The 27084-nt window shown below is 42.5% G+C and overlaps 2 protein-coding genes across 3 annotated transcripts in view; one reads left to right on the forward strand and one right to left on the reverse strand.

The window, feature by feature from the left end:
- The window catches only part of LOC117749918 (early endosome antigen 1-like), a 61986-nt gene extending 44004 nt beyond the window's left edge, over positions 1 to 17982 (reverse strand). The window contains exons 1-4 of the mRNA XM_034560737.1: positions 17908 to 17982; positions 17433 to 17797; positions 12510 to 12659; positions 2888 to 2958 (exon numbers count right to left, since the gene is read on the reverse strand). Of these exons, the coding sequence (XP_034416628.1) occupies positions 2888 to 2958; positions 12510 to 12659; positions 17433 to 17633 (422 nt within the window). The 5' untranslated portion in view covers positions 17634 to 17797; positions 17908 to 17982. The remainder of the gene's footprint in view (positions 1 to 2887; positions 2959 to 12509; positions 12660 to 17432; positions 17798 to 17907) is intronic.
- A 75-nt stretch (positions 17983 to 18057) lies between these two features.
- On the forward strand, positions 18058 to 26023 carry pex2 (peroxisomal biogenesis factor 2). 2 transcript variants are annotated; one of them, XM_034560075.1, is made up of 2 exons: positions 18058 to 18160; positions 24355 to 26023. In XM_034560075.1, exons 1-2 carry the CDS (start codon positions 18157 to 18159, stop codon positions 25335 to 25337), a joined length of 987 nt encoding a protein of 328 aa, XP_034415966.1. In that variant the 5' UTR covers positions 18058 to 18156; the 3' UTR covers positions 25338 to 26023. The 2 variants fall into 2 exon arrangements, with proteins under 2 accessions (XP_034415966.1, XP_034415967.1); XM_034560076.1 differs by having other exon boundaries at positions 18088 to 18160; positions 24358 to 26023.
- Positions 26024 to 27084: the final 1061 nt, after the last annotated feature.

Raw genomic sequence — 27084 nt, forward strand, 5'->3', positions numbered from 1 at the left:
ACACACACACACACACACACACACACACGTGTGCACGTGCGTACACAAACATGCAGATCGTAAGTTGCTTCCGTGTCCCCAGGGTGATGTTTGACACAGCCTGGGTGCTGCCACAGCAATTAACCTCCCTGTTAATGAGAAGAGCTCTGTCAAGCAGCCAGATGGCACCGCCTGGCACGTTGCCATGCACACACACACACACACACACACACACATTCACAGATAATACACTCTCACACATAGACACGCACATACAGTACGTGCACGAGCACGCGCTCCCAATCCTGTCTCCCCCTGCTGTACACCTAACTGTTGCTGGTTGTCAGTGCCCCTCATCCCTCCCTGTGCCCCCCCACCCCCCATCCTCCTCCTCCCCTCCCTCCCTCTCTGGCAGCTGCTTATCCATGCAGCACTGCAGATGTCACAATTCACCAGCTGGGAAAACAGCAGGGGAGGAGAAGAGAGGAGAAGGTTTGAGAGGAGGAGTTTGTTACATCTTCAGATTTGACAGAGAAGCAACCAACTGGAAGAAGACTTATAGATTTATACATAACGGATTGATTGATTTAGGAATTTGCGATTTGTTTATAACAGAATGTAGGAATGTTAGAAATGACATCTAAAGTCAGTATTATTATTATTATGAATTACATATAATTATATTTATGAGCATGTGCAATTGGGTAGATGTGTGTACTGTACATGTCCTGCAGTTTGTGTGTGTGTGTGTGTGGTAATGAGTGTGGCAATTGGCCTGGGCACCTCCCGCTATGTATGCCTGTCTGCATGTCCACACAGCAGCCCACCAGGCCTGCTTATTGATCAGTTAGCTTGGCCTAATAGGAGAAGAGGAGCCTGACCTGGGAAAGTCAATATGGAGAAAAAGAGACATATCCTCCTCACGTCCTAAGAGAGAAGTGGGAAAGAAAGTAAGAGAGAGAGAGAGAGAGAGAGTAGCATCCGCTACTGTAATGGTAAGGAAAGAATAAAGAATAAAGTCAGATAAAGAACTGGACAAAAGTAAATCAAGCAAAGCCATGAGGAAAATAATAATTTAACAATAATGAACCTCCAGTCTCCGAAGCCTAAATATCGTATCACTTTTGTTAACAAAGAAAAGTTTGGTGTTGAATCAGAACAGTTACGCTGAGGGATACTGCCGGAGCGTGAAATAAGTTAAGTTCCTACCTTTCCCAAATGAGAATCAGGATATTCTGTCAAAGCTTTAGTTTTTTTATTTTTTTAACCTAACTAACTTTCAGCATTTGACTGCTTTTGGCAAAGGAAAACAGCACTTGAGTTAACTCTAGAGTAAAAAACTCTGCAGGAGATTATACAAAGGGAAAATAATTAAACAATTGGAGGGAGATGGGAAATAAAAAAAACTGACACCCACTCACACATCAATACATCGATAGATCAATGTGTGTGTGTGTGTGTGTGTGTGTCGCGCGCATGTGTGTTCGGTGCACCGTTTCACTAGAAATATATAAATAAAGCTGTAGATAAACAAAAAAACAGAGGAAATGAAAAAGTAGATAAAAGACTTAGGTTTCACCATGTACACACACACATTTACACACACACACACACACACATACAAACACACACCTGGCTGAGTGACGCTACCCTGGAGGGTGGCTTCAATCTGATGTGTTTAATGTTGACGCTGGTGGCAAGAAACACACACACTCACCCACTGTTTCAACCTGCCTGTCATCTCATTTCATGAGACCTGATTTACTCATTTCAATTTTTTTCATTTTGTTTGGGGTATTATTATTATTATATGTGCAGCCATTTAAAACGCTCAAGGTGTGATGCAAATCCCCGTGTCTCTGACAGCGAGTGCGCTGGTTGAGGATCCATCACGCCCTTCAGTGCCTTTCCCAGGAATGGCAAAGAAACCCCGTACAGCCACAAACTCAGCTGTGCCAGACCGCCTTTCCTGCTTTGCTTGCTGCTTTAATTGGCTGCACTGCAGGCTGTCAAACTACTGTCTGGTTACTTACGACCATATACGGATGTGTTCTTAGCTTTCATACGACAGCTTTTTAAAAAAAGATTTATTGACCGCAATATTATTGTGTTTGTTTATTTCACGTAATCACACTAAACATTACAACGTCGACTTCTGGGCTGCCATCATTTGGCAGAAATATAGTACTTTATATGTTGTCAGTACAAGAGACTCATGGAAAGTTTACGTGAGGAAGTAGTATTTAAGGAGCCAATTTCAATTGAATTTAATGTTTCATGTGCAGGATGGTTTTGGCAGACAAAAACCATGTGTTCTCGATGTGATAGTGGGTAATTTAAGCTTCAGCAAGCGATGTGGATTATTGGAACTCAAGTCATTTTCATATCAAACCTCTCCCCGATCTGGTGAGTCCAGGTGTCTTGCGAGCAATGGCAAAATCTGGATTAGGTACATATGTATGAGCATGCAGATTTAGATTCAGAAAATGTTTCTTTCATTAGTTTTTTAAAAATGTGTGAAACTTAAAATAAAAATCTGTCATTCCAGAAAGGTCTAAAGTAGAAACCAGAACCAGTCTTTAGGGGCCTTGGAGCACTGCATGGTGGGAAATATCATATAGGAATTTGCATATTGCCATGGGGACAGTGGTGTTCCAGTAACTCCCTGAGGAGCTAGAACTCCCTACAGAGAGACAGAGCCCCTGAGGCCAACTCTGTTACCTCTCTCTGCAGTAGAGGACCTGTGTGGTCGACTAGTGAAGTTGTTATGAAGAAGTTATTAGTTATTTGAGTCAAAAGTAAACTTTTCCTGAGGAACAAATAAAAACATTGTTGATGAGGAGAGTTATGAGTAACTAATAACCACTAAAAGAGTGTGTACAGCCCGTTTAACTCTATCTATGCATACCTGTGTGTGACGTGAGACGCAGGGCCAACAAGCTCGTCCAGCAACGAAGTCCTCAGATCAACCTCAGACACCTTGGACAGACATAAGATGGCGATTTAGTCACATCCTTTGTTACGGACATGAGGAGATTGTGTAATGTATATTAGTACAGAGAATATTATACCAAGCAGAACAATATGTTATACAATGATATAAAGGGGAGCATACACTATAATTATGACATGTGTCAAACATGACATCTATTGCTTCTGTCCATCCGGGGAGAGGGATCCTCCTCTGTTGCTCTCCTGAAGGTTTCTTCCCTTTTTTCCCTGTCAAAGGTTATTTTTGGGGAGTTTTTCCTGATCCGATGTGAGGTCCTGGGACAGGGATGTCGTATGTGTACAGATTGTAAAGCCCTCTGAGGCAAATTTGTAATTTGTGATATTGGGCTATACAAAAAAAACTGAATTGAAATAATTGCTGTGAAATAAAACTTGTGTTCCATTTTCACCCTAATGCAATTTTTCAATCTATGTATCAATTAGACACTGCTCATGCTCAATAAAGGAGAAACATTCTTTAAAAAACTTCTTCAAGTGCTCTAAACTGTGATAAAGTTAAACTAATTGCTTGTAATTTGAATCTTGATGACCAGAGAAACATGCTAATAGTGTTTCAGGGAAAAATAACAAGAAAGTACAAAACAGCATGCATGAACAACTGATGAAAGAAAAAAAGTCTCCACTCTCTGCATTGCTCATTTTCAAAACGGGACCAACGGCATACAAATCACCAAAATCAAATCAAAAAGCTGACAAAATCAAATATAGAGGAAAGAATCGAAGATGAAATCTGAAATACGATTACTCTAATGACTTAATAATTTGGCTGTCCTCTATGGGGATTAAGAAAAAATACATTTGACGCAATAGAGGCACAGGATGTCACTTGATCTGAAAGAAGGACATTGAGATGAAGAGACAGCACAGTTTAGTTTAGTTAGTTAAAGTGCACACGCGGACACAAACACACACAGTCTTCTGTTACAGTACAGCTCCTTGGACTCAAACAACCCTGCCATTATCCTGTCCGCCTGTATCTCTCCGTAATGGACATTGGGTTGTGGAGGACGAGTGAATAATATGTGTCAAAACTGTTGTTGTGGGGTCAATTCATACTGTATCTGTACAAAAAGAGAACATAGAGAAACACAGTTTTTTTTTTTTTTTTAAATGAATGGAGCACAAAACAGTGGTGGTGACCTCGGACTATTTAAAAGAGAAAATAAACAGACAGAGACAAAGGAAAAGCGCTATGGACAGGGAGTTGAAGGGGGGGGGGGGGCTTGAGAGAGAAAGAGACAGACCCGGCCGTACCGGTGAAATATCGGCCACTCTATCGCTGTGGTGACAGGGGTCACTCTGGGAAAAATGCTGACAGCAATGACTCACAGGTCAACACACAGCCCCGTGTGTGTGCGTGTGTGTCCGTGCGTGCAGTTGTGTGTGTCCGCTTTAAGTATGAGCTTGTGCGTGTTTCAATTATGCGTGTGCTAGTGTTAAGTATGGGTATGTGTGCAACTGTGCGTTTCACGTGAATGCAGGATATGGGGGAGTGACCAAATTACACACACGAGCATCCAAAAAGAGGAGCCAGTGCGGACGGAAAGACGAGATTTAATCCATTATGTGTGAAGTTAATATTTGATGCGTGATACAGCTGGACAGGCTACCTTTAAGACTGTTGAGGGAACGAGTTGGTTTTTTTTCAGGACGCCACTTAACAACATAGGAAACAACAAATGATGAACTCAGATAGACTTGATCCTCTGCCTCAGTCTTGACTCTTTACTGATAAGTCTCATAAGTTACTATATTTGAACACCTTTTCCATCTAACAGTACACACAAAGGTGTAGTATATCTTATCAAATCAAATAAACTGGGCTTGTGTCCCTTCCCGACCAACAAACATAAAGACAATCAGATGAACACACAAAAGACACACAAGATTTTCTCCCCCACTCACAAAACATCAAATTGTAATGCAGCTGCAATGTGCCAGTGAGAAGACCTGGCACACATAGAGGTCAGCAGCTAATACAGGTAGACTGTGTGTGTGTGTGTGTGTGTGTGTGTGTGTGTGTGTGTGTGTGTGTGTGTGTCTGTGTATGCATGCCTTATATACCCTTGGGTTAGCAGGAGTTACGACCTGCTTGCATTATTAAGGTGAGTAGTAGGCTGTGTTGTGTATGCCTAAACAGCCAGTCCATTCATTACAGATGCAATCCCCTAAGTACATGAATAAGCACATGGACTCCCCTCTCGCTGCCTCTCTGAACTGTAGCGAAGACAAAATATTGGTGTGATGCAGGGCGCTTTAGATAAATCAGAAACAGGAGCAAATTAATAATAAAGGAATAAAACAACATTAGCTGATTAAGTATGTATGGCAGAGTGGCGGCTGTAATTTACAGGCAGCTGGGGTTGAGTGTCCGGAATAAGGTCTCATTATGGATCACGGTGTGTGTGTGTGTGTGTGTGTGTGTGTGTGTGTGTGTGTGTGTCCATCCTGTTGGTAATCTGTCACCAGTGGTCTCAGCGATGGCCTGCAATCTATGATAATGAGCCCAGTGAAGGTTATGACCACGGCACACTTAAGAGTCATTTGTCAGAAGCTTACATGCGATTGGCTGTGACTGCAGTTTTTTTTGTTTGCTTTTTAAATACAACTAAACCGTTAAATAGTGGTGAGGAAATAAACTATTTAAGTAATGGTCAAAATCAGCAGAGTGCACGAGTGTGGGAGTGAGAGAAAGAGAGCGCATTACATGGATGTTGCATCACATCTTCGTTACAACTACGTTTTCTCACTCCGTTTTTTTAGGACAAACAGAAACATATGCAATGTGTTCTTATAGAAGGTGCTCTATCTATCATACGCATGCACTGGGCCTTCCAAAATGTGGAATCCTGTGCCCGCTCATTGCTCAACGTACTTGTACGACCATAATATAATAATAAAAGTAGAAATGGCAGCTGTACTCACAAACAAACAAACATAGCCGACTTATTGCAGTCTTTTGCAGAAGCGCTTCACTTTTTTGACTGTTCCTCTTTGCTTTCCCCCTCTGTTTCCAGCGTCGTCACATTCTCTTGTCTCCTCCCGTCTCATCCACTTGCCCCTCACCCACGCCTCCTCTTCCCTGCTCATTTTATTTCTCCCCCCTCTTGCCCACCTCACTTTCGCTTTTCTTGTTTCTTTTCTATCTGAAAATAGCCGTCCATTTACGCAATCATTCCATTTTCCCACTCCCCTCCGTTCCTTTTGTCTCGAGCTAGGTCAACTGAAAGCAACAGAGGAGAAAAAAACAAATGCTGCAACGTGAGTGCGTGAGTCACCAGATCACAACAGAGAGCGAGGAATGAAAAAAATAAATAAGATAATGCGACTCGTGGTGATGGTGACTGGAAGGAGCACGCCAGCGTCTCATTCTAGTATGTCAGGGGCTGCATGTTTAGAGTGTGTACTAAAAATGTTGGTCTTTAATGTTGTCCAGAGTGAGTTTGATGCAAGTGTAACGTGATGCAACTATGATGATAAACAAAAATAACTCCCATCTGCAGCCTTACATTCAGGGCTTTGTCTGTGCCATACTGAAAAGACACTGTATGGTATCAAAATGCACTCAAACCTTTACATAAATATACTGTATATGTACACACAAGTTCATAAAATTTTTTATGTGAAGATGATATTCTGATCTGGGAGTCTGCAGAGCAACAGAGATGCGAGACTTGATTGTTAAGGGATTCAAGCGGTCGCAAAGTCCACCAAGTCATATGAACCGTATACCCCTTCCCAGCTAATTTAGCGTGCATATGCAGGTTTTATTAAACACGAGAAAACCCACTCTAATAGGCGATAGACTCCTTTCCCATTGCCAGTATGGATGTATAAGTTGTGCATAGACAAGTAGGCCTTTGTTTCTTTTCTGGTGCGTCACGTTCAACATGATGATTTTGGTTTCTCTCAAGTTTGAATTACCTGTGTTTTAGATTGATCAGTAAAATAACAGCTATGAGGGGCTCATGAATACCGTTTCTTTTCATATCTAACTTTGTTAATTAAGGGTGTATTTTGACTAAACCAGAGTTGGTGATTGTTGAAAGTAACAAAGACCGTTTTGATGAGTTTTATTTTGTTTCTGTTGTGTTTGAATAAGATGTGTTTTTTTATTTTTATTTTTGTAATTATCGATTGATTGATTGTCTGCTTCACAGTGTTCAAGATCCATTTCCATATCTGATATTCACATGACATTATAAAACTGAGAAAAGCAGCAAAACCAAAGGTTTGACATTTGCACCTGGAACTAGCATTTTCTTTTGTGATTTGTTGTGATTATGTGATTAAATGATTAATGGGTGAATAACATTGTCAGATTAGTTTCCTGGCAATCAGTTAATCAATGAATTGACTAATTGTTTCATCACAAATTACATTCACACCAAACACAAAATGTGCTTTTCCTTTTTGTGTCGTCCAACGATATAAATTGTGTCCACTAAACATTTGTGTTGTTCTCAAAATCAAAGTGAAATAAAATAATTACCAGACAGGAGGTCCCAGTCGTCCGGGTGTATCAGATGGACTAGTTACAGTTCTGGCTGATATATTAACAAAAGGTTTACAAGGGCAGAGCACTACATGCAAGTTTGGCCTTATGGCTGACCTTACAATGCACTTAGTATCCTGTACAGGGAGTAATGCTGCAGCCACTCCTACAAGCCATTTATTCCAGCTAACGACCGTCAAGCACTCATAAATCAGCATTAGGAACCTCTTTCGCCCTCTCTCTCTCATTTAGATTCCCCTCTCTGTGGCTCCCTCCTTTTCTGGGATATTTCTCTCGTGCTTTCTTGTCCTTGCTCTTGTCCACTCATGTTTGTACATTTGACCATCTTTAAACCTGCAACTCCTATCGTCCCACGTCTTCTTTGTCCGTGTGTTTTTCCACCTGTCCCTGTCCGTGTGTCTGTCTGTTCTTACCCTTGCATCCTCACCTTTTCCCACTCTTCCTGTTGTTTATGTATTACTCCCCTTACCTCCTGAAATCCATCCTCTCTCACCACCTCTTTCTGAAAATTCCTTTCCTTGCAGATAGAGACAGGATCCCTGAGCTGTCTAACCCGGTATTGGCACCTCTATTGATTTTAATTAAGCTAATTAGTTCATTATTTGAAGGATCAAGCGGGGGCATCCATTACTGCATGGAGAGGGACTGAGGGTTGGGTGGGGGTGGGGGTGGGCGGTCTGGTAAGGGTGGGGGCAGATAAGTTAATATGGTAATGAAGACGATCAATTATCACTCACAGCAAAGTCATTAACAACAGCATTAGCATAGTCAACCATCGCCACCCTCCTGACCTCCCCTGCTCTCCCTTCCTCACGCTCCCTCCAAGCAGCTGCTACACAAGCGAATGTATATGTGTGTGAGAGCGGAGGGGAGGGGGAAGGGGGGGGGGGGGGGGGGGGGGGGGATGCAGGTCACACAGTTCAGAGACTGTTTTCAATGCAGACCTGAATTGAGTTTCCACCGTCTCTCATTGACTTGGGCAGAGTGCTCCCGACTCCGAAGGGTCAGCCAGGTTTGGAGCAACTCTTTCTTTGCATTACGCTCGAGGCATGAATATTATACAGGCCCGCCAGCCTAATTCTGTTCTTAATCAGTTATCGATAATGCTATTCGGATCTTCCCGGAGAAAATAAATACACGTATACCTTTTTTTTTTTTTCTCCAGGAAGAACCGAATCGCAGTATTTGTGGTACTGCTGCGATATGGAAACAGATTAAATCGTAATGCATGTGCATGTGCGATTTTAAACTATGAATTAAAGAAGATGTGATCATTCTGAAAAGAGGGCAGTTTCTGTGCCTTCCAGAAAGGCAACGTCATTGCTCACATTACACTTCTTTAATGTACTGGTTTCTTGAATATGGGTCTTAAGAGTGCTGCTATAGAGGGTTGCTCCACATAACAGGGAAAAGTATGTTCTCATGAGCATTGGATTAAGTCATGAGACCAATTTTCTCATTTGGTTCCTGAGCATTTTAATAGCCCCAGTTCTGTGGTTTATGGGGACTGTCATAAATAGTCACTTTGTGAATCACACAAAAAAAAATTGGAGACTCTCGTCACAGCTGGAGACTTTCCCAGCATTCAGTTGGCAAATTTGTAGTCGTCACTTGTTATCACCCATTTATTTCTTCTCAGATACAAATAAGACACAATGAATTAGGTCTTCTTAACCTTGTCTCTTATGAACAAGGAAAGCTACATTAAAGGGATTATTTAATTTAAGCACAACAGAGCACCAGCCTCCAAAATGTTTTTACCAACACGTGGGTCTTTTGAATATGCTGGTATGGTAATGATTTGAGAATTGTGTGGGAATGGTGAGATGACAGGATGAGTGGTTCAAAGAATGGGCCAGTGATCCTAAATGATCCCTCCTGATCTGTTTTGATCTACGCTGATCCCTCTCAGGCCTTCACAGTCCCCCATACTGCCTTGTAGCCCAGGGGCTAAACTTTGTGAATTAAAAAATCTACCCAACAGACAAACACAAACACGCACACGCGCGCGTGCGCGCACGCACACACACACACACACACACACACACACACACACACACACACAGACACGCATACACAAAAAATAACCAATAGATTTAGAAGTCTGACAAATAACTACGGACCAATCTAAGAGCACCATCTGGCTAACAAAAGTTGCTCCAGAAGTTGTTCTGTAGCTACCCTTGCACCTTTGACCTGCCTGGCATGAAGCAAGGGGAAAAAATATTTCTACTGAGATCAATAAAATTACAATTTTATTGCATTACATGATTACTTATCCGTAAAGTGCCAAAAAGACTGTCCAACGGGAGTATAGCCCAGATGATTGGAGGAAGTTTTCCAGAACCTTCCAAAACTCCACGCTCATAATAATGCTTTTTATTTCAACAGAAAGAAAGTTCAGTATTTTCCATATTTTTTTCCTCCAAAGTTTGGAAAGCTATCCAATAGAAACCAATTATTCTGTGAGTGAAACAATGCGGTTTTAGAGTTCAGCTTGCACCGGGACAATACATCTACTTCCTTATTCCACAGTAAACCGTGTCAATGAATGAGACCTACTATACCGGATGAAATGGACCTCAGTGTCATGACTTTGGTGGGTTTTTTTCACAGAATTACTCAAATAAGTGTGAACCTGGGTGGAGCACCAATTTGGTGGGGTTTATTAATTCAGTAAAATAGTGTCTCATTGGTTACGTAAAAGTGGAGAAGTGATTCTCCTCCAATGACTTCCATATTGATCTGAACTTATGCGTACGGATGGTATTGCCCTGAAACCACAGGTCAAAATAGACATTTAGTATTATTCACAAAGTACTGGTTAATTCAGGTTTATATTGTATGCAGGGAACATGACGATGCTACATCCGTCTGGATGACAAATAGACAACTGGCTAATTGCAGCAGTCGAGAAAAGAGAACACAAGCCTTGGATTTCATGATATTATGACCACAAAACAAACTCTGTTTAGTGTCCATTACAGTTCAACCTTATTGTGCATCAACAAGACCATACACTACGATTCAATCAGACGTTAGCCAAGCTCCTATTACAGAGCTCATTGCATCGTTTACATGGTGGAACGGTCCATAAGTAGCTCTAAATGCTCTTCATTTGATTGGATTTCACATTATGGACATCAGAGCAGAAACACACTGTTGTCCCCTGACTATCCTAATAGACTGTTGAGTGAAACAGTCCATTTGTTTGTATTTGTTTCCCAATCTAGACCCTGAAAACATAAAAAGTAACATAAACAGCCAGTGAGAGCATCGTTGAAGATGGGTGAAAATGGAGATTCAAAAGCTCAGGAGATGGGTGGACAGTAAGGCTGTGTTTCCGCACACAGTGTATCATAGGCGGTTGAATGAAGCTGCCATTGTCACAAACAATTACAAAATTATAAAACTAAATGAACTGAAGGACATTTTGCAACTAAGAGAACTTAATTAAATCCCTTTTCCAGATGTATTCTTTACCTATTCCTTTTGAAACAGTTTTGAAGAAATTGGCCTACAATTTGAATGTGAAAACTGAAAAAGGTCTTGGCCATTCTCATCGTTCAGAACATTTGTATTTTGGCAACAAAAACATATATATGAAGGCACTTGAGAAAATAATTTTAAGAGAAACTGCAGATTATGTTAATTATTTAATTGTTGCTAAAGCAATGCCATATAAGAGAAGTATGTTATAGAATGATGAAAGTTAAAAACGGACAGCTTTAATAATTGCAACGCGTTGTATTACAATGACCTTTGTGACCAGTGTAGAGAGCACACAAAGCCACATCCCTCTGACCTTCTCCATAATAGCAGATAAGTACTTTGATGGATAAAAGGCCATAATTACTTTTCCGTGTGCAAAATCCACTCAGAAGAGCGAATATTGATGGAAGCCTGGCCATAACTGAAATGGAACAATACCACAAAGTCCCTTCATCAAGTGGTGATGTCTTTATAGACATGCCTTACCTTGATGCAATCTTGGAAACAAAACTAAAAACTAGGTTATTACTATAAGTGGGGCATTTTTAAACACAGCTTTCCATCTCCAGTTCACTACCAATGACTGCGAATGTTTGGAGCCGCAAACCTAAAAGTAAAAAAACAGAGGACGTGTCCCTGCTTGACACCTTTCTCGTCCTGAAGAAGTCGCTGCATCTTTATCACCAGTCTCTGCAAATACCTTCTCCCAATAAAAACAGAAAACTGTCCCAATTGCTTCTCCATATTGCCGTTATTCTATGCTGATCCGGCTCTGTACAAACAATGAGGGCTTTTCATGTACTTAACTGTGAACCATATTCAGTGTGATCCCCACCGATTATAACCTGTGAATTTGAAGGGGCCTTGGCCTCGAGAAGTGTGCACAAAGAAAGGATCTCGGAGATAGATACTACAGAATAGAAAAAACAGCCATGAGCTGTTATTTTTCCTTCTCGTTTTCGCTATGTTGTATAAATTCTGCCGTGTTAATGCCCGTTTTATATTTTCATATAGATGGGGTTTATGAGTAGACATTTCATCCTATTGACATATGCTTCTCCATCCATCCATCCATGCATTATCCAAAATCGCTTATCCTATTTAGTGTTGCGGGGGGCAAAGGCAGGGTACGCCCTGGACAGGTCGCCAGACTATCGCAGGGCGATGCTTCTCCACAGAATACTATACGCTCCTGGTTAAACCATATGAAAAGGAAGTAACATTATTATGTTTTACCTGATCATGCTGAGCCAGATTTGTCTTTTACTTTATCTTCAAGCAAACACAATTGGAGTCGTGACAAACTTTAATTTGTTGCCATTGTGGGTATACTGTGTAACTTGTCTTTAAAAGAATTATAATGCTCTTTATGCATTGAAAGTATGATTGTTCTCCTGAAGATAAATATACATCAAGGAATTAAATACCATACATACATTTGTTTCCAAACAATGTTGGGCCAACTACTTCATGAAGCCAAAATACAAAAAGAAAATCATAAAAAACTTACGTCCAAAATACGATCAGAGGTGCAGAGCTGTATTCCCCAAATGGAACCTTTGTAGTCAGCTTCATTCTGCAGATCCTCAATAGTCTGCAGCAGCACCTGGTTCTGGTCTGCAAGGTCATTCACATAAGACCGCAGGAAATTCACTTTCTTCTGCAAGAATAACAGCGGGATCAAAGAGTAGTTAATGTGCTTTGTTTTAACTAGCTCACAGTAAAAACAAGCAGTTTTCTACTATAGTACAAATCGTTTCATTTTATTAAGCCAGTCAAATTATTAACAAGCTCTATGTCCTGCATTTAAACAAGAGCACAGTAAACAAATGAAATCATTTGTGCATAAAAAATGATGGATTACTCTCAGAAACAAAGTCCCCCAGTTTTCCTTCAGAAGTACATTGATAAACTGCGCTGTATGCTTGAAGGGAAACATGTCTTTATGGACAAAATATGAACAAAACATGGTTAAAAATGTTGTTTTCCCTTCTAAATTGTGATATTTGAGTTCATGATTATGTCCAATGGCAAATCAGGTCAAGCACTAAACCAATCCATCCAAACCAGTTTCCTCCCTGCAACTACTTTATACTTCCTGTTGAGGCCAAAAGTGTCGAGTAAACATACATCGCTGTTGCAAATTAGTTGCAATATGAAGATAGTTGCTAAGACTTAGAAAATATGTTCTTCTCTTAGGCTAAGAGACAGAGACAAAGACAGTGAGCCATCTTCCCTGATCTATGAATGTAGTACACCCTCTTGGCAAATCTGTGTTTTTTAAATTGACATATTACAGAAGTGAGATGCATAATTTCCCCAAGATTCATCAAATGTCAAAGTGAAGTCAGATCTCACTTTGACACACAGAAAAACGAGGACTATACGCCTCCAATGATGGCATCACGAGGGAAACATGAAAGCTCACTAGACAAGCAGGATAACAAAATCTGAAAATGTGATGTTTTATTTAGCTTCATGTGTCTTTAAAATGGTCTCATTGAAATTTAGAAATCGGATTAAACTGGGAGAAACAAGGGGTGGGGAATTAATAAGTCTCACAGGGCGGGCTGTAAATTATTTTACTTTGTGGCAAAAACACACATCTGACGACAACCGCCAGAAATTGTGGTATTGAAAGAGAGGCCACAGGCTCCAGGTGCTACATGCCGTTTTAACATCTGGAGTAGGACCCACAAAACGAGAGCAGTAACACATTGCCATCGAGGGAAGCTGTGTAAAATGTGCACAATATCGGAGCAGAGGATGCTCTTACATCAGATTTACAGCAGCTATGTTGCCTTTCTGTGGAAAATATTCACCTGCTCTAGTTATGTTTAGTTTATTAGGGGTTAGAGCAGGCTGAGAACAATGTTATTACCCAACAGTGGCTGCTTTGTGTCTGGAAGAAAGCACTTCTAAGTTTACATCGCATGCTTTAGAAAAGAAAAGGTCACCTGAACATGCTCCACCACATCAAATGCTCACACTCCTTCTGTACAGTCTTTTGGGTTATCTCAGCTTCTTCTTTTTCACTGCTAATACACTTGTTTCTTAAAGGGATTGCACAGGTAGCCGTACAATGATAGTAGCTCTGATAAAAGGGAGTGCCACGGAATTTCAGAACTATTTTGCCTGAGAGGAGTGTCCGTATATCTGTGTTCATAAAGCGTCTGTCCCCTAAAGCCAAAAAGAGTCAACAAGCGGTTTATACCGTCCCCTGGTGCATAATACAACACTGATGTATAGCTTCAGGTAGTGACTTTACAAAACAGTGTAGACAGATGACAGTGTCTAAGATAACATTTAAGGGTTGATATTGTACTAAACTAAAAATTCAATTTTCAATTCAATTCAATTCAGTTTATTTTGTATAGCCCACTATCGCAAATTACAAATTTGCCTCAGAGGGCTTTACAATCTGTACACGTACGACATCCCTGTCCCAAGACCTCACATCGAATCAGGAAAAACTCCCCAAAAATCTTCACAGGAAAAAAAGGGAAGAAACCTTCAGGAGAGCAACAGAGGAGGATCCCTCTCCCCGGATGGACAGATGCAATAGATGTCATGTGTACAGAATGAACAGCATTACAAAGTTACATAAACACATTACATGAATATGACAATGTATGAATGGACCTCCAATCCATGAAACAGAAGGTGGTAGAGAGGAGGGGGTGGCGGGGCGATCAGTAGGGCGATCAGCAGGGCCAACGCGGGAGGCCGGCTCACCAGGCATCAGACACCTCCAGGTCCAATGGACCCTATGAGACGTGAAGTCACAACGACTCCGGGGAGGAAGCAGAGTTAATAAGGTGGAATGGAGAGATGTAAATTCATCCATAAGGAGAGAGAGAAGAGGAGATAGGTGCTCAGTGTATCCTAAAACATCCCCCAGCAGCCTATAAGCCTATAGCAGCATATCAAGGGGCTCGACCAGGGCAAACCTGATTCAGCCCTAACTATAAGCACTATTAAAGAGGAAAATCTTAAGTCTATTCTTAAATGAGGTGACTGTGTCTGCCTCCCGGACTGAAAGTGGAAGCTGGTTCCATAAAAGAGGAGCTTGATAACTGAAGGCTCTGGCTCCCATCCTACTTTTTAGGACTCTAGGAACCACAAGTAGCCCCGCATTTAGTGAGCGCAGCTCTCTAGTGGGGCAACATGGTACTACAAGCTCCTTAAGATATGATGGTGCATCACCAATCAAGGCTTTGTAGGTGAGGAGAAGAATTTTAAATGTGATTCTTGATTTTACAGGGAGCCAGTGCAGAGCAGCTAATATAGGAGTAATGTGATCTCTTTTCTTAGTTGTTGTGAGTGCACGAGCTGCAGCATTCTGGATCAACTGGAGGGATTTAAGAGACTTATTAGAGCAGCCTGATAATAAGGAGTTGCAGTAATCTAGTCTGGAAGTAACAAACGCGTGAACCAGCTTTTCTGCATCTTTTTGGGACAAGATGTGCCTGATTTTTTAAATGTTACGTAGATGAAAAAATGCAATCCTTGACATTTGCTTAACGTGGGAGTTAAAGGACAAGTCTCGGTCAAAGATAACGCCGAGATTCTTTACAGTGGTGTTGGATGCCAGGGCAATGACATCTACAGAAACCACATCACCAGATAATTGATCTCTGAGGTGTTCAGGGCCCAGTAAAATAACTTCAGTTTTGTCTGAGTTTAACATCAGGAAGTTGCAGGTCATCCATGTTTTTATGTCTTTAAGACATTCTTGAATTTTAGCGAGCTGGTTGTTCTCGTCTGGTTTGAACGATAGATATAATTGAGTATCGTCTGCATAGCAATGAAAGTTTATGGAGTGTTTCCTGATAATGTTGCCCAAAGGAAGCATATATATAAGTTAAATAAAATTGGTCCAAGCACAGAACCTTGTGGAACTCCGTGATTAACGTTGGTGGTCATTGAGGCTTCATCACTTCATCAATACAAATTGAGATTGATCTGATAAATAGGATTTAAACCAACTTAACACGGTACCTGAAATGCCAATCGACTGATCCAATCTCTGTAATAGGATGTCATGGTCAATGGTGTCGAACGCAGCACTAAGGTCTAACAAATGCAAGTAACCTTCCAGCATGCACCTTAGTTTTGTTGATAGTTTACACTGAACAGTTAATTTTCTCCTCATAGAGTTTATTGACCTTTTGACCTAATGCAATTCTACATCAGCCAACCGATACCACTTGTTTTTTTAGTTAAGTGGGGCTTTGTTTTGATTAATTGCTGAACTAATGTATATAACGGTTTTGTTTGGTTTCACTTGATGTTTAGTTGGTTGGGGGGGGAATAAAGATCAGGACTGTCTGTGCTGACGTTGCGAGTTCGTGCCATGATGTCCGTGGACTTTCCTCCCTGTGTCTTCACTGAACTTTCCCTCGTGTCTTTGCTGACTTTTTGTGTGGAGTATTTTCTTGGATTTCTTTGTGTAGATTATTTTCTGTTCGACCTTCCAGTGGATTACCTTTTCTCCCTTCCCCTGGAGAAGAAGAGTTTTTGGTTTTGTTGGGTTTGATGTTCGATCACCCGTGGACTAAGGGGACAATTTGAGTTTTTTGTGTTTCTTTTCCCAGCGACTTGTTGTGCTCAATAAACTACGCCGTGTGTTCGGCTAGAACTAAACCTTCCTGTTGTCGTGCGCTTGGGGTCAGAGACAAACCATAACAACAATGGGTTCATGGACGAATGGGCTGTGTGTTTTCAATGGACAAGCTTTATGATTAATTGTCCACATCAACCTTTAGGACTCGGGAGCTTCTGAGTTCTAAACACGTAACCTTGTTAAGCAAGCCCGTGACTGGGGCCGGCTGACCAAAACCCATCTCTGAAACCTTGTTACACTTGCTTTGATGCACAGCCCAGCTCACACAGGCTACATTCTGTAGCTAAATGATGTCACATAACAATCCTGATGATTAGAAACCTCTCTTTTTTAAATATGAGCGTGGATCTGTGTTCCTGATCCCTGCCGCTCAGATGGAAACATAATGCAATTTGCCACCTGTTACAAGTGCTGCGGCTTTATGAAAGCACCCCTGCACTTCCTCCTGTCATTTGTCTGACAGGACAGAGGTCATCTTCTGATGCACCGGTCACGGTGGACAGGATGCTCTTTGATTTCTATTGGATGGATGACAACCTAATGACAATGGATGTTGGAAGAAAACTGCCCTTCCTGTGGAGACTTTGGATCTGAAGGGGCTCCTCAATAATTCCGTTTTTTTTTGTTAAACATAATTTATGTTGTGTACTTAACCTATTATACCCTGGATGGTTACCAAAGGAGGCTGTGAAGTACTGTGACAGTACCAGTCTATGCTGCAACACGACTATGACGGCACCGGCGGGGTTCGAACCCATAACTGACCTAAACACCCACGTGTGATGGCACACTTTTCAATGTACGCACCTGTAGCAGGTCCTCTCGGGTTGCACCGGTGTCCAGCTCCAGAGTGGCCAACCTCTGCTCGTAAAGTCCTTTGAACTCGTGCACGAGCTGTTTAATGTTGTCCGTCTCCATCCCGGCATGCTGCGCGGCTTCTCTCGGCTCTTCTTTTGAGGGAGAGGGCACGTTTTCTCCTGACCCCGCTGATGTTGTCTTTTGGCTCATGGTTGTGCAACTTTTTGAGCGTGGCTCGAATAAAGTGCACGCAATGTGTATGCGACAAAAACGAGCAGGCTTTAAAAAAAAAAGCCAACCAGCTAACACTCAAAACACGGCTCGTTCCTGTGCACAGCCTTATAGTTTACGCTTTCAGCCGACTGCTGAGCAACCTGAAGGGGAACAAAAGACAATGCAGGGCGTTTTAAGTGCATGTAAGACATTATCTGTATTACTTTACGTTAATTACCGTGGCTTCACCAACACATTGGTCGCTATGTACCGTTACTACAACGGAGGACTTTGAAATCATGTTTCCAAACAGACCGAAGCTTCACCCCCTGCAGTTTGACGCTGCGTTGGCGCTGTGTGATCTGATTGGCTCATTTTCACAATTGAGCATCGTAGCGTGAAGTAACAGCACACCATTGGTGAGTTTTCTTAAAGAGGCGGTGCATATACCCACAACCCGGATATACGGGTTGTTTTCGTCTCAGGACTGGCACCGAGCTCGCCTTTGCCTTGACAACAAATGGGTAATTATAACTCCGTTGTGTTGTTTTAGCGAAAATTCAAGATTGCATTATTGTTCATCCACAACCTGGTAATCCCACGGAAAGCTTAAATGCGCCACTTCTTATAAAAGCCTCGTGGAATAATATCACCACCTTCCTTGTTGCTGTCGGCTGTCAGTGGTGTCTCTGAAGCAATGTGTGTGCCCCTTCACCTGCATATTTGCATTTCAAATCAAATCGATTGTTGATGTGTATTATGGATGCGGTTCAAACGATCAACTATTATACATTGGTATTCATCACGAGTCATGTTGTCAGGTATATTTGCCATCTGCAACTTTGGAGGATAACCTTACTGAGAGAGTGTGTCTCCCTTCAAGAGTATGTTATACTGCTCTGCACATAATTACATTATTCCACTAAATAATCAGTGCCAGGGATCAAAACCTTCCATAAATCAAGGTAAAGTTGATCTTATTGATTTTCAAGAGACTAACATTACTCACTTCTCTCATCCAAATCATTACTCCTCTACTCTTATCGCTCTTTTGGTTATATCTCTCTTTTCCACTGGCTTTGACTGCACTGCTCTTGCACACTCCGCCACAACCTAATCCCCACTTTGATTATCACATAATGCCTGGTCCTTGTTATCAAAATGGAGCAGATTTGAGTTTTGTTGTTGTTAAAGACTGATGGGCATGGGCTTAAAAAATGAATATACAATGTCATTATGAGGAGAATGTAGAGCTGGTTGCATGGAATTGAAGGATAGGCATGTGCCTCTGGAGCTAAACAATTAGTGTAATGAGTGAGTTTTTAAGAGAGTCGCTGGAGGTAAATTGGGCTGTGATGTCACTTGGTCGTAAGGTCATTGTATACAGTTTACAGATGAAGAGAAGTGATGAAGGCAAGAGGGGTTATCTGTGCACTCATTTGGAAATAATTCCACCCTCCTGAATTAGCTTAATAATTTTAGTAATTAAAGAGATCAAAAGACGTCATTATTGCACATACATTGTTTATTTCTGACCACCTTCCCAAAAGTGTTACATTTCAAGCTCCAAAATGATCTAATATATCCATCTGTCATCATCATTTTTAGACTGATTTCTGTCATTCCAGTGCTGCTCTAGAATCCATACTTAGCAGCTATAGACTTGGAATTGTCAGACAGATGTGTGTTCTTGATGCAGCTGTTAACATCCAGTGTGCTTAAATAATTGCATTTAAGTCTCTACATCATGTTCAGTTGTCTCCAAGTATCACAGTATTTTTCATCATATTTGCACTCGCACTATTGTGTACATTTTGGCTGGAAAATCGAGGCGTTAAACTTCCAAACTAACATGAAAGTTGCCTGTAGCATGTTGACCTGTTGTGATGGGTACAATTTGCAGAGGCAGCAATTCGATTCTCCAAATTGAATCACGGATATAAAAGAGGGATCCCTACAAGTAGGGGCTGTTGTAGAACATTCTTACATCTCTCATCCTGCAGTGGCCTTCACATCCTCAAAGATTTATTGGAGACAAGTAGTCCACCTCTAGTTAGAATGTTCCACTCCCACACTCATTTTAATTGTTACAGAGATTAATGTTCATGCATGAAGCAAAAGCTTAAGAAATGGGCCGATCAAATATTCCTCAGTATAACCCATATTATTTGTATGGGGTGAGGCCCCAGTGCTCTCTCTGTGATACAACTTCAGATCTCATTTAGCTGTTCTGCTTTTACTTCCACATGCATTGTGCCTCTGCCCTTTTAAATGTTTCATTACTTTTTAAGTTGTTTTTTTTGCAAAACCCTGTACTTATTACTCATACAGCCCCAGCATACTCAACCTTCCTACTCATGAAATCAATTAATTCTCCTAAATAATTTACCTTCTGAGCAAACCAGATTAAGCAGAGCACATCTTTTTTTTGTATGTCAGACGTGCTGTTCTAACTGATGTGTAATTTTTTGTGTTCCGGCATTAACTTGGCCCTTACCCCGTGGCTCAGAGGAGTCTTGGGTGATTACAAAAAGGGGAGAGCCTTGATAAAGCATTAGTGTGCTTTTTTACACACACACACACACACACACACACACAGAGCCTGAAGACCCCTCTCTGCATTTGAACGCATCCATTTTTCATGAAACAGACTCATAACAATTAGTCTGGTTACCGCCTGGGTAATCTTAGCGTCCCCGTAATGCCTGTGGTCTGCTGTATGACATCACTCTCTTAAAAGTTCTAAATCTGACATTCTCATCCGTTTTCACAGTGAGGACATTAGAAGGCCATGGCTAATAGGCCTGCACTCGTTCCTGGCGAAAGAAGGGCAATAAAGGGGGGGGGAGGGGGAGAGAGAGAGAGGGAGAGAGAGGGAGAGAGAGAAAAGGAAGAAAAAAAAAACAACGAGACTGCTCGGAGAAATAGGTTCTATTCACCAGAGCTTTTACACAAATTAATTTACATGAGCGAGACAAGAAAATGTAAAGTTGTAATCCAGCGTGCTTTGCCAATGCGTAGCCTCTTTCCTTCGACGAGCATCATAGAAAGCCAAGTGAACGTTTATGCATTATTTCAGCAAATATATATATTACTCTAACAACCATAGCTAAGTGCATGGGAATCTGAGCCCTGCACCACGCCAGGAGCTTAATCAAGACTGTTGGACACACAGTTTCCACATGGCGTGGAAGGATAGCCTTGTGAGCAGCTTCGGAGCGCTTGTCCGCTGCGGGGGAAAAAGCAACACCCCCCCCCCCCAGAGATGCTCCGCCTTCCCAGCATCCCTCAGTCTTTAGTCCCCTGCCCTAAACACCCTCATCCCCTCCCTAGACACCAAAGCCAAGGTCAAGAAGAAAGTGCAGCCTTTTTTCCCTCTATAGGCTATTCCCTGGATGCCCCCGCACCTCAGTGAGGCTGAGCCGCATATGCTTCGGGAATGTCCCCTCCTCCTTTTATTGTGACCGTCAGTCTCAAGGTCAGCTCCAAGGGAGAGGTGGCCGCTTATCTGTTTTTTCCCCGCCCTCGTTTTTTTTTCCCTTCACTGTATCAGCAGACAGTAGTTCAGAGCTCCTAGCGGAGGGTTTCTTGACGCGTTGTCTGACGCCTCTGTCTCTTTGTCTATCTGTATCTTCCTGTTGGGCGGCTGTCTTTACCGCCCGTTGTCTATTTTCCAGAGGACCCGGTGCAGCTACGAGGCTTCAGTCTGATGCTCCGTACGCTTTTGTTGCCTCGTCTCTCCCACACTGGTCATGGCCCCTGTTGCCTTGAAGCGATGTTGCAGTGTGTTCCCTGTTAGATTGGATATTGTTGTGGTTGTTGTTGTTGTTGTTGTTGTTGTTGTTGTTGTCTGTAAGCTATGGCAGTCAACCTTGAGTCAGTGTGCTGTCTTTGTCAGAACAAGATGCACGGGTTAAGGGAACAACGGGAAGAAAAACATCATCTGACCTGAATCCAAATACCTTTTAATATTCCCAAGAAGATCTTTTAAAAGTATTTTACACGGCTTTGATAGAAAAGCAAGAACCCCGATTTTCTGTTGAATTTTCAGTGAACTCTTCTCACCTGCCTTCTGACTGCCGGTTGTCAGCTGCCCGACAACAAGGAGAGGGCATTTTGTCTCCGGCTCGGTTGGTCGCCTGACCCATGAGAGAATTATCAAGTCAATGAATCGCATCGTGTGTGTGTGTGTGTGTGTGTGTGTGTGTGTGTGTGTGTGTGTGTGTGTGTGTGTGTGTGTGTGTGTGTGTGTGTGTGTGTGTGTGTGTGTGTGTGTGTGTGTGTGTGTGTGTGTGTGTGTGTGTGTGTGTGTGTGTGTGTGTGTGTGTGTGTGTGTGTGTGTGTGTGTGTGTGTGTGTGTGTGTGTGTGTGTGTGTGTGTGTGTGTGCGCGCAGAGAAAGAGTCCGCCTGCTTGTGTCTGAATAGTTTTTGTGTGGATGGCTGTCCTCCAGCACACACTCCACTCCACGCCGCTGCTCTGTAAACACTGACATTGACTGTGACTTTTGACTATTACATAAGGAACATGGATTTCCAGACGTCCATGGCAAGAGCCCTGTAAATTCAAATGCTTAATTTTTATAGGCAGCCCGGCATTGACTGAAGTGTCTGCTTGTTATATATTTGGCAAGTGCTGCAAGTCTGAAGGGAGGCTGTCAATAGCAATCCCAGTTATTGATATGGCAGTGGGCAGGAGATGTTACTTGGCCCCTGACTCTGGCATCCCTCTGATCCCTCTACATCATAATTACATTAATATTGACAGACCCTTGACAATAGTCACATTACTATTGATAGGTGGCTGTCAATACCCTGTTTCCCCAAATAAAACATATTCATTCATAACTTGTAAACTGCTCGATAAAAGGCTTTGAAAAGAATATTGGACCCGGCCGGGTTTGCGCTCCCGCGAGGGCTGCTGGTGTGTGTGTGTGTGTGTGTGTGTGTGTGTGTTTGTGTGTGTGTGTGTGTGTGTGTGTGTGTGGATTCATTTAGCTCTGTATGAGAGCTCTGCATAGATCAAGGCTACCCTGACAAACATACATAGTCACACACACACACACACACACACACACACATACGGCCACATAATCTCCGCATTTTCTTCCATCAAGGAAAAAACTTTCAGATTAAGCTAAACAAATGGTGGCTGTTTATTGGTTACCATACACAGTCTGACTACCTCTATTTATTTATTTTTTTAAAGCCAAACTCCACTTCCGTCACAGGCGAGGTTCTAGTCACTAAACATGGCAGCATTTCAAATGCAGCTCAATGAATTTGTCACACCTGCTTACTTCAGCGTGAATTCACTCTTTTTTTTCATTCATTTGCTAATTCTAATTTAGTTGGACGGTGTATCCTGGCTCTATTGAAACATCATGAATACACAGATGGTCCTGTGCACCACAATAAACTCGAGCATTGCCACCGCATATTTAAATGGTGTTTTTTTTTACCTCCTCGAGAAACGTCTAAAGTGACCATCATCTCTCTCTCTTTCTGTCAAAACTGCCATATTTACCCGGCTGAAATCTCTTTTAAAGCCTCGTGACAAATCCTGTTCAGCGAGACACAAAAGCCACTGTCAAAAAAGGCCTCTCTCTCTCTCTCTCTCTCTCTCTTTCTCTCTATGTCTCTCTCTTTCTCTCTGTCTCTGTCTCTCTCTCTCTCTCTCTCTCTCTCTCTCTTTGGGCCTCTTGCTCCGTCTCTCCTTGCTTTAGTTAGTCTCCCACTTCTTAAGGGTTTCATTTGAGGAAAGGGCAGATAAAACTGAGGGAACTGGGAGCCGTTTTGGAAATGTATGCAGCGCAAAATAGCCCAGACTTCACAATGGCGGGATCCCATATGGAGTCGACTCTAGGGGGAGGAAAATTGTTCCACATTTGGCAGATGTTTACGGTGTACCAGAGACTGTGCCGTTAGCCTAATCCCTAGTGATGTGATTTGTACACACACCCCTATCTCCAGAGGGAGCCGGCACCAAGAGCCCCCGAGCTTTGCCTCCTGCGTGTCTGTGTGTGTCTACGTGTGTGTGTTGGATTGTGTGTGTTCATGCACTGGAGAGAGCAGTCTAAGACCCCCTGCTCCTCTGCATTGCGCAGCTCAAAGGTGGCATTAAGGATGGGTTTTACATGTGAAAAGTGATTTCCGCTCCCATGTACAAAGAAAAAATAACCTTCCTAACAGGATGGTCCCTCACCTCCAGGGCCTCATTCCTCCCAGCAACCGAGTTGTCCTTTTAATAGTTGTGCCTTTTTGTGTATATATATTTTTTCATGTCCCTGACTTTAATAGTCAAGTATGGAGTTGCCCGTAGGTTTATATGGTATTTAATAATGTACGGTCACTAGACATTATTATTATTATTATTATTATTATTACTCATACTTGATTAATTGCAGTTTTAGGAGGAATGTTTTACTATTTTTGTAGTTTGGGCTGTTATTGGGGATATTTCTTTTTACTCCTGTGTCATTTGTTAATGAAGAACCTTCTGATTACTTGCGTGGATGCCCTTGTGTGCACTTCAGTGGAAAGCCAAAGTTTGTTTCGTCAACAATCAAGTTGGTGTGTGTATACAGTATCGTGACATCTCGGAGTGAAGGCCCAAACTAAAGGCATTCTTTTTGTATATTATTTATAGTGTGCAAAATAGAAGTCCAGTAATGAATTCCCCGGAAAAACCTGATTATCATATTTAAACTTATTTTTCCAGCAGGTTTGGAAAGCGAGGACGACCAAAAAGGTTCAGCTGGGAGTTCTGGTCCAGAGACCCATGTTGACCCTCAGACCCCAGTACTGCGCATCAGCCAGCTGGATGCCCTCGAGCTCGACTCATCCCTAGAGCAGCTGGTATGGACCCAGTTCTCCCAGTGCTTCCACAACTGCCGCCCGGGCTTGCTCACCCCGCTGGAGCCTGAACTGAGGGCTCTTCTCCATTTGCTTCTGTGGAGATTCACACTTTATTCTAGCAGCACCACCGTGGGCCAATCTTTACTGAGTCTACGCTACAACAACATCCTGTCATCGTCTCCCCGTTACAGACCTCTGTCTCGCAGGCAGAAGCTGGGTCTGGCCCTGCTCACTGCAGGACCGCGCTGGCTCCAGGAGCGCTCGCACAGCCTGCTGCTGGCCCTGAGTTCAGGAGGGCCTGGGTCTGAAAGAGTCGGTGGTTTACTCCAACGGGGTCTCCGCAATTGCCTGACCTTTTTTTCTAGTATAACACAGCTCGCAAGTCTCATCAACTTCCTTGTGTTCCTGAGAAGAGGTCGCCATCCTGTGCTGGCTGAAAGGATTGTGGGAGCTCGGGCGGTTTTCAGCAAGCCCAATGTGGTCCGGGACGTAACCTACCAGTACATGAACCGCGAGCTGCTGTGGCACGGCTTCGCCGAGTTCCTCATCTTCCTGTTGCCGCTGATCAATACAAGAAAACTGAAGGCAACTGTGTTTTCAATTATTTTGGGGGGAGACGGTGCTGACAGGGAGGGGGTGACAGAAGGGCCGGGCGCGTGTAAGGAGTGCGGACTGTGCGGCGAATGGCCCACCATGCCTCATACGGTGGGCTGCCAACACGTTTTCTGTTACTACTGCATCAAAAGCCAAAGCATTGCAGACGCTTACCTCACCTGCCCCAAATGTGGTGCTGAGGCAGGCCAGCCTGAGCCGGTCAAGATGGAGGTGGAGATGATTGGCAGATGACGATGATGTGAAGAGTTTATTCAGTAATTTCAGGGACTTATTCAAATGTAAAAAGGTGGTTGATATCTTTTATAGCCGCACGTACTGTATAGAATACACATATAAACATACATATGACTGACCAGCTCTGTATTATTGTCCAAATGTATCTGTAAGGTTTATCACATTTTGTAAAAATGTATTAAATAATTCAACTTTATCATGCAAAAGTGATTTGTGAAGACAGTAGTATATTAAAACAAATGGGTTTTAATAATCAAAAGATTCACAAGGTAGTCGTGTATGAGTTTATGACTGGACTTGATGTCTGTCTTTCCTGAACACACACAGACCTGCTATGTTTAATATATGTGTGCATATATTGACAATACTCTGCCCCTTCCGTTTCTCTAACTGGACTTTGGACAGAATTATTTGTCTTTGGTGCACTGGACAGACTACAGAGAACCACACGGCATATATTTGATGAGTGAACGTGTTGATTTATGCTCCAAATTGGTTGCGTGTGTATATGTGTGTGTGTGTTTGTTGAAATGGGAATATTTGTTCTGATGAAAAATGCAGAAAGTCAGCTGAATTAATAATGGGAGGAATTTCTGATGCCTCTCATCATGGCCAAATTAGCATTTGTTGTGTATTTTGTGCCTAAATTGTATTTCAACATCATTAAAATTGATAGAGTGCTACCTCTTGGGTGTTTATTTAGTTAAGTGGAGAGAGAGAGATGAGGGAAAGTTATAACAATCAGCACACTTCTCTCTAGACAGGCCCGGTCGTTCTAACTCCCATTATCCGTTTTCACAGCACCCCAACATGCTCAAGATCAAGGGGGCAGCCGGGGGCTTGGATTGACTCACACACACACACACTTGACAGCCAGCCTCTCTTTTCCCTTGGCCTTTCTCTCTTTTGCTGCCTTTCCATCTCTCTCTCCCTCTGTAATCTCCAGGGCCCTCGCCCCTATAAGACTGTAGTAAACTGTACCAAAACCCTGGCAGTCGGCTCCTTCCTCGCAGGCGAATTACTCTCTAATCCCTGTAATGAGTCCAAAGATGCTTATTTATGCTGGAGTTAACCTCCACCAGTGAGCCCAGCCCCGGGCCAAACGCACCCCAGCTGAGTGAAGCCTTTCCTGGGCTGACAAGAGAAGAGTACGGTTGGGCGGGGGGCTACCTCCCACCTCTTCTTCCCTCCCCCTTCCTCCCCTCTCCCGCTCTGATCACTAGGGCTTAATTGCTGATTGCCGAGACGATCAATCGGAACTGCAGGCGTGATAGAAAGCCTATTGCGGAGAGCTGCTCTCAGATCTCCCGGCTCAGACGGACGTACACACAGTTGCACTCAGATGAGGTTAATGTTTCTGTTGAGCAGAGAGGATAGCATGAAATATTTGTCCTTATGAGGTGCATACATGCCCCGAAGAGTACTGGGTAGGTGAACTGACAGGATCTTCAATTATTTATGTTACTTACCATGTGATCTTTATTTCTCCAAGAACTTCCGCAGGTTTGTAGAGCATTATGTGCTCGAGTGTATGTACTTCGTGGTGCAAAGCAAAGCCGAATGGGATGAAATGTACAGTTTAAAGCACATGGAAGTATTGAAATAGCCCCTCGATTGATTTTTGTCTTCTTTTTTTTTTTAAAGTTCACCATGAGGTGGGGGTTACAATCCTACATTATTTCTTTGACATTATGTACAGAACATAAAGGCTCATTATAAGGATACTCGGAGGTCCTCTCTTATC

This window comes from Cyclopterus lumpus, chromosome 20, assembly GCF_009769545.1.
Source record: "Cyclopterus lumpus isolate fCycLum1 chromosome 20, fCycLum1.pri, whole genome shotgun sequence".
In the NCBI taxonomy this organism is placed as follows: Eukaryota; Metazoa; Chordata; class Actinopteri; order Perciformes; family Cyclopteridae; genus Cyclopterus; species Cyclopterus lumpus.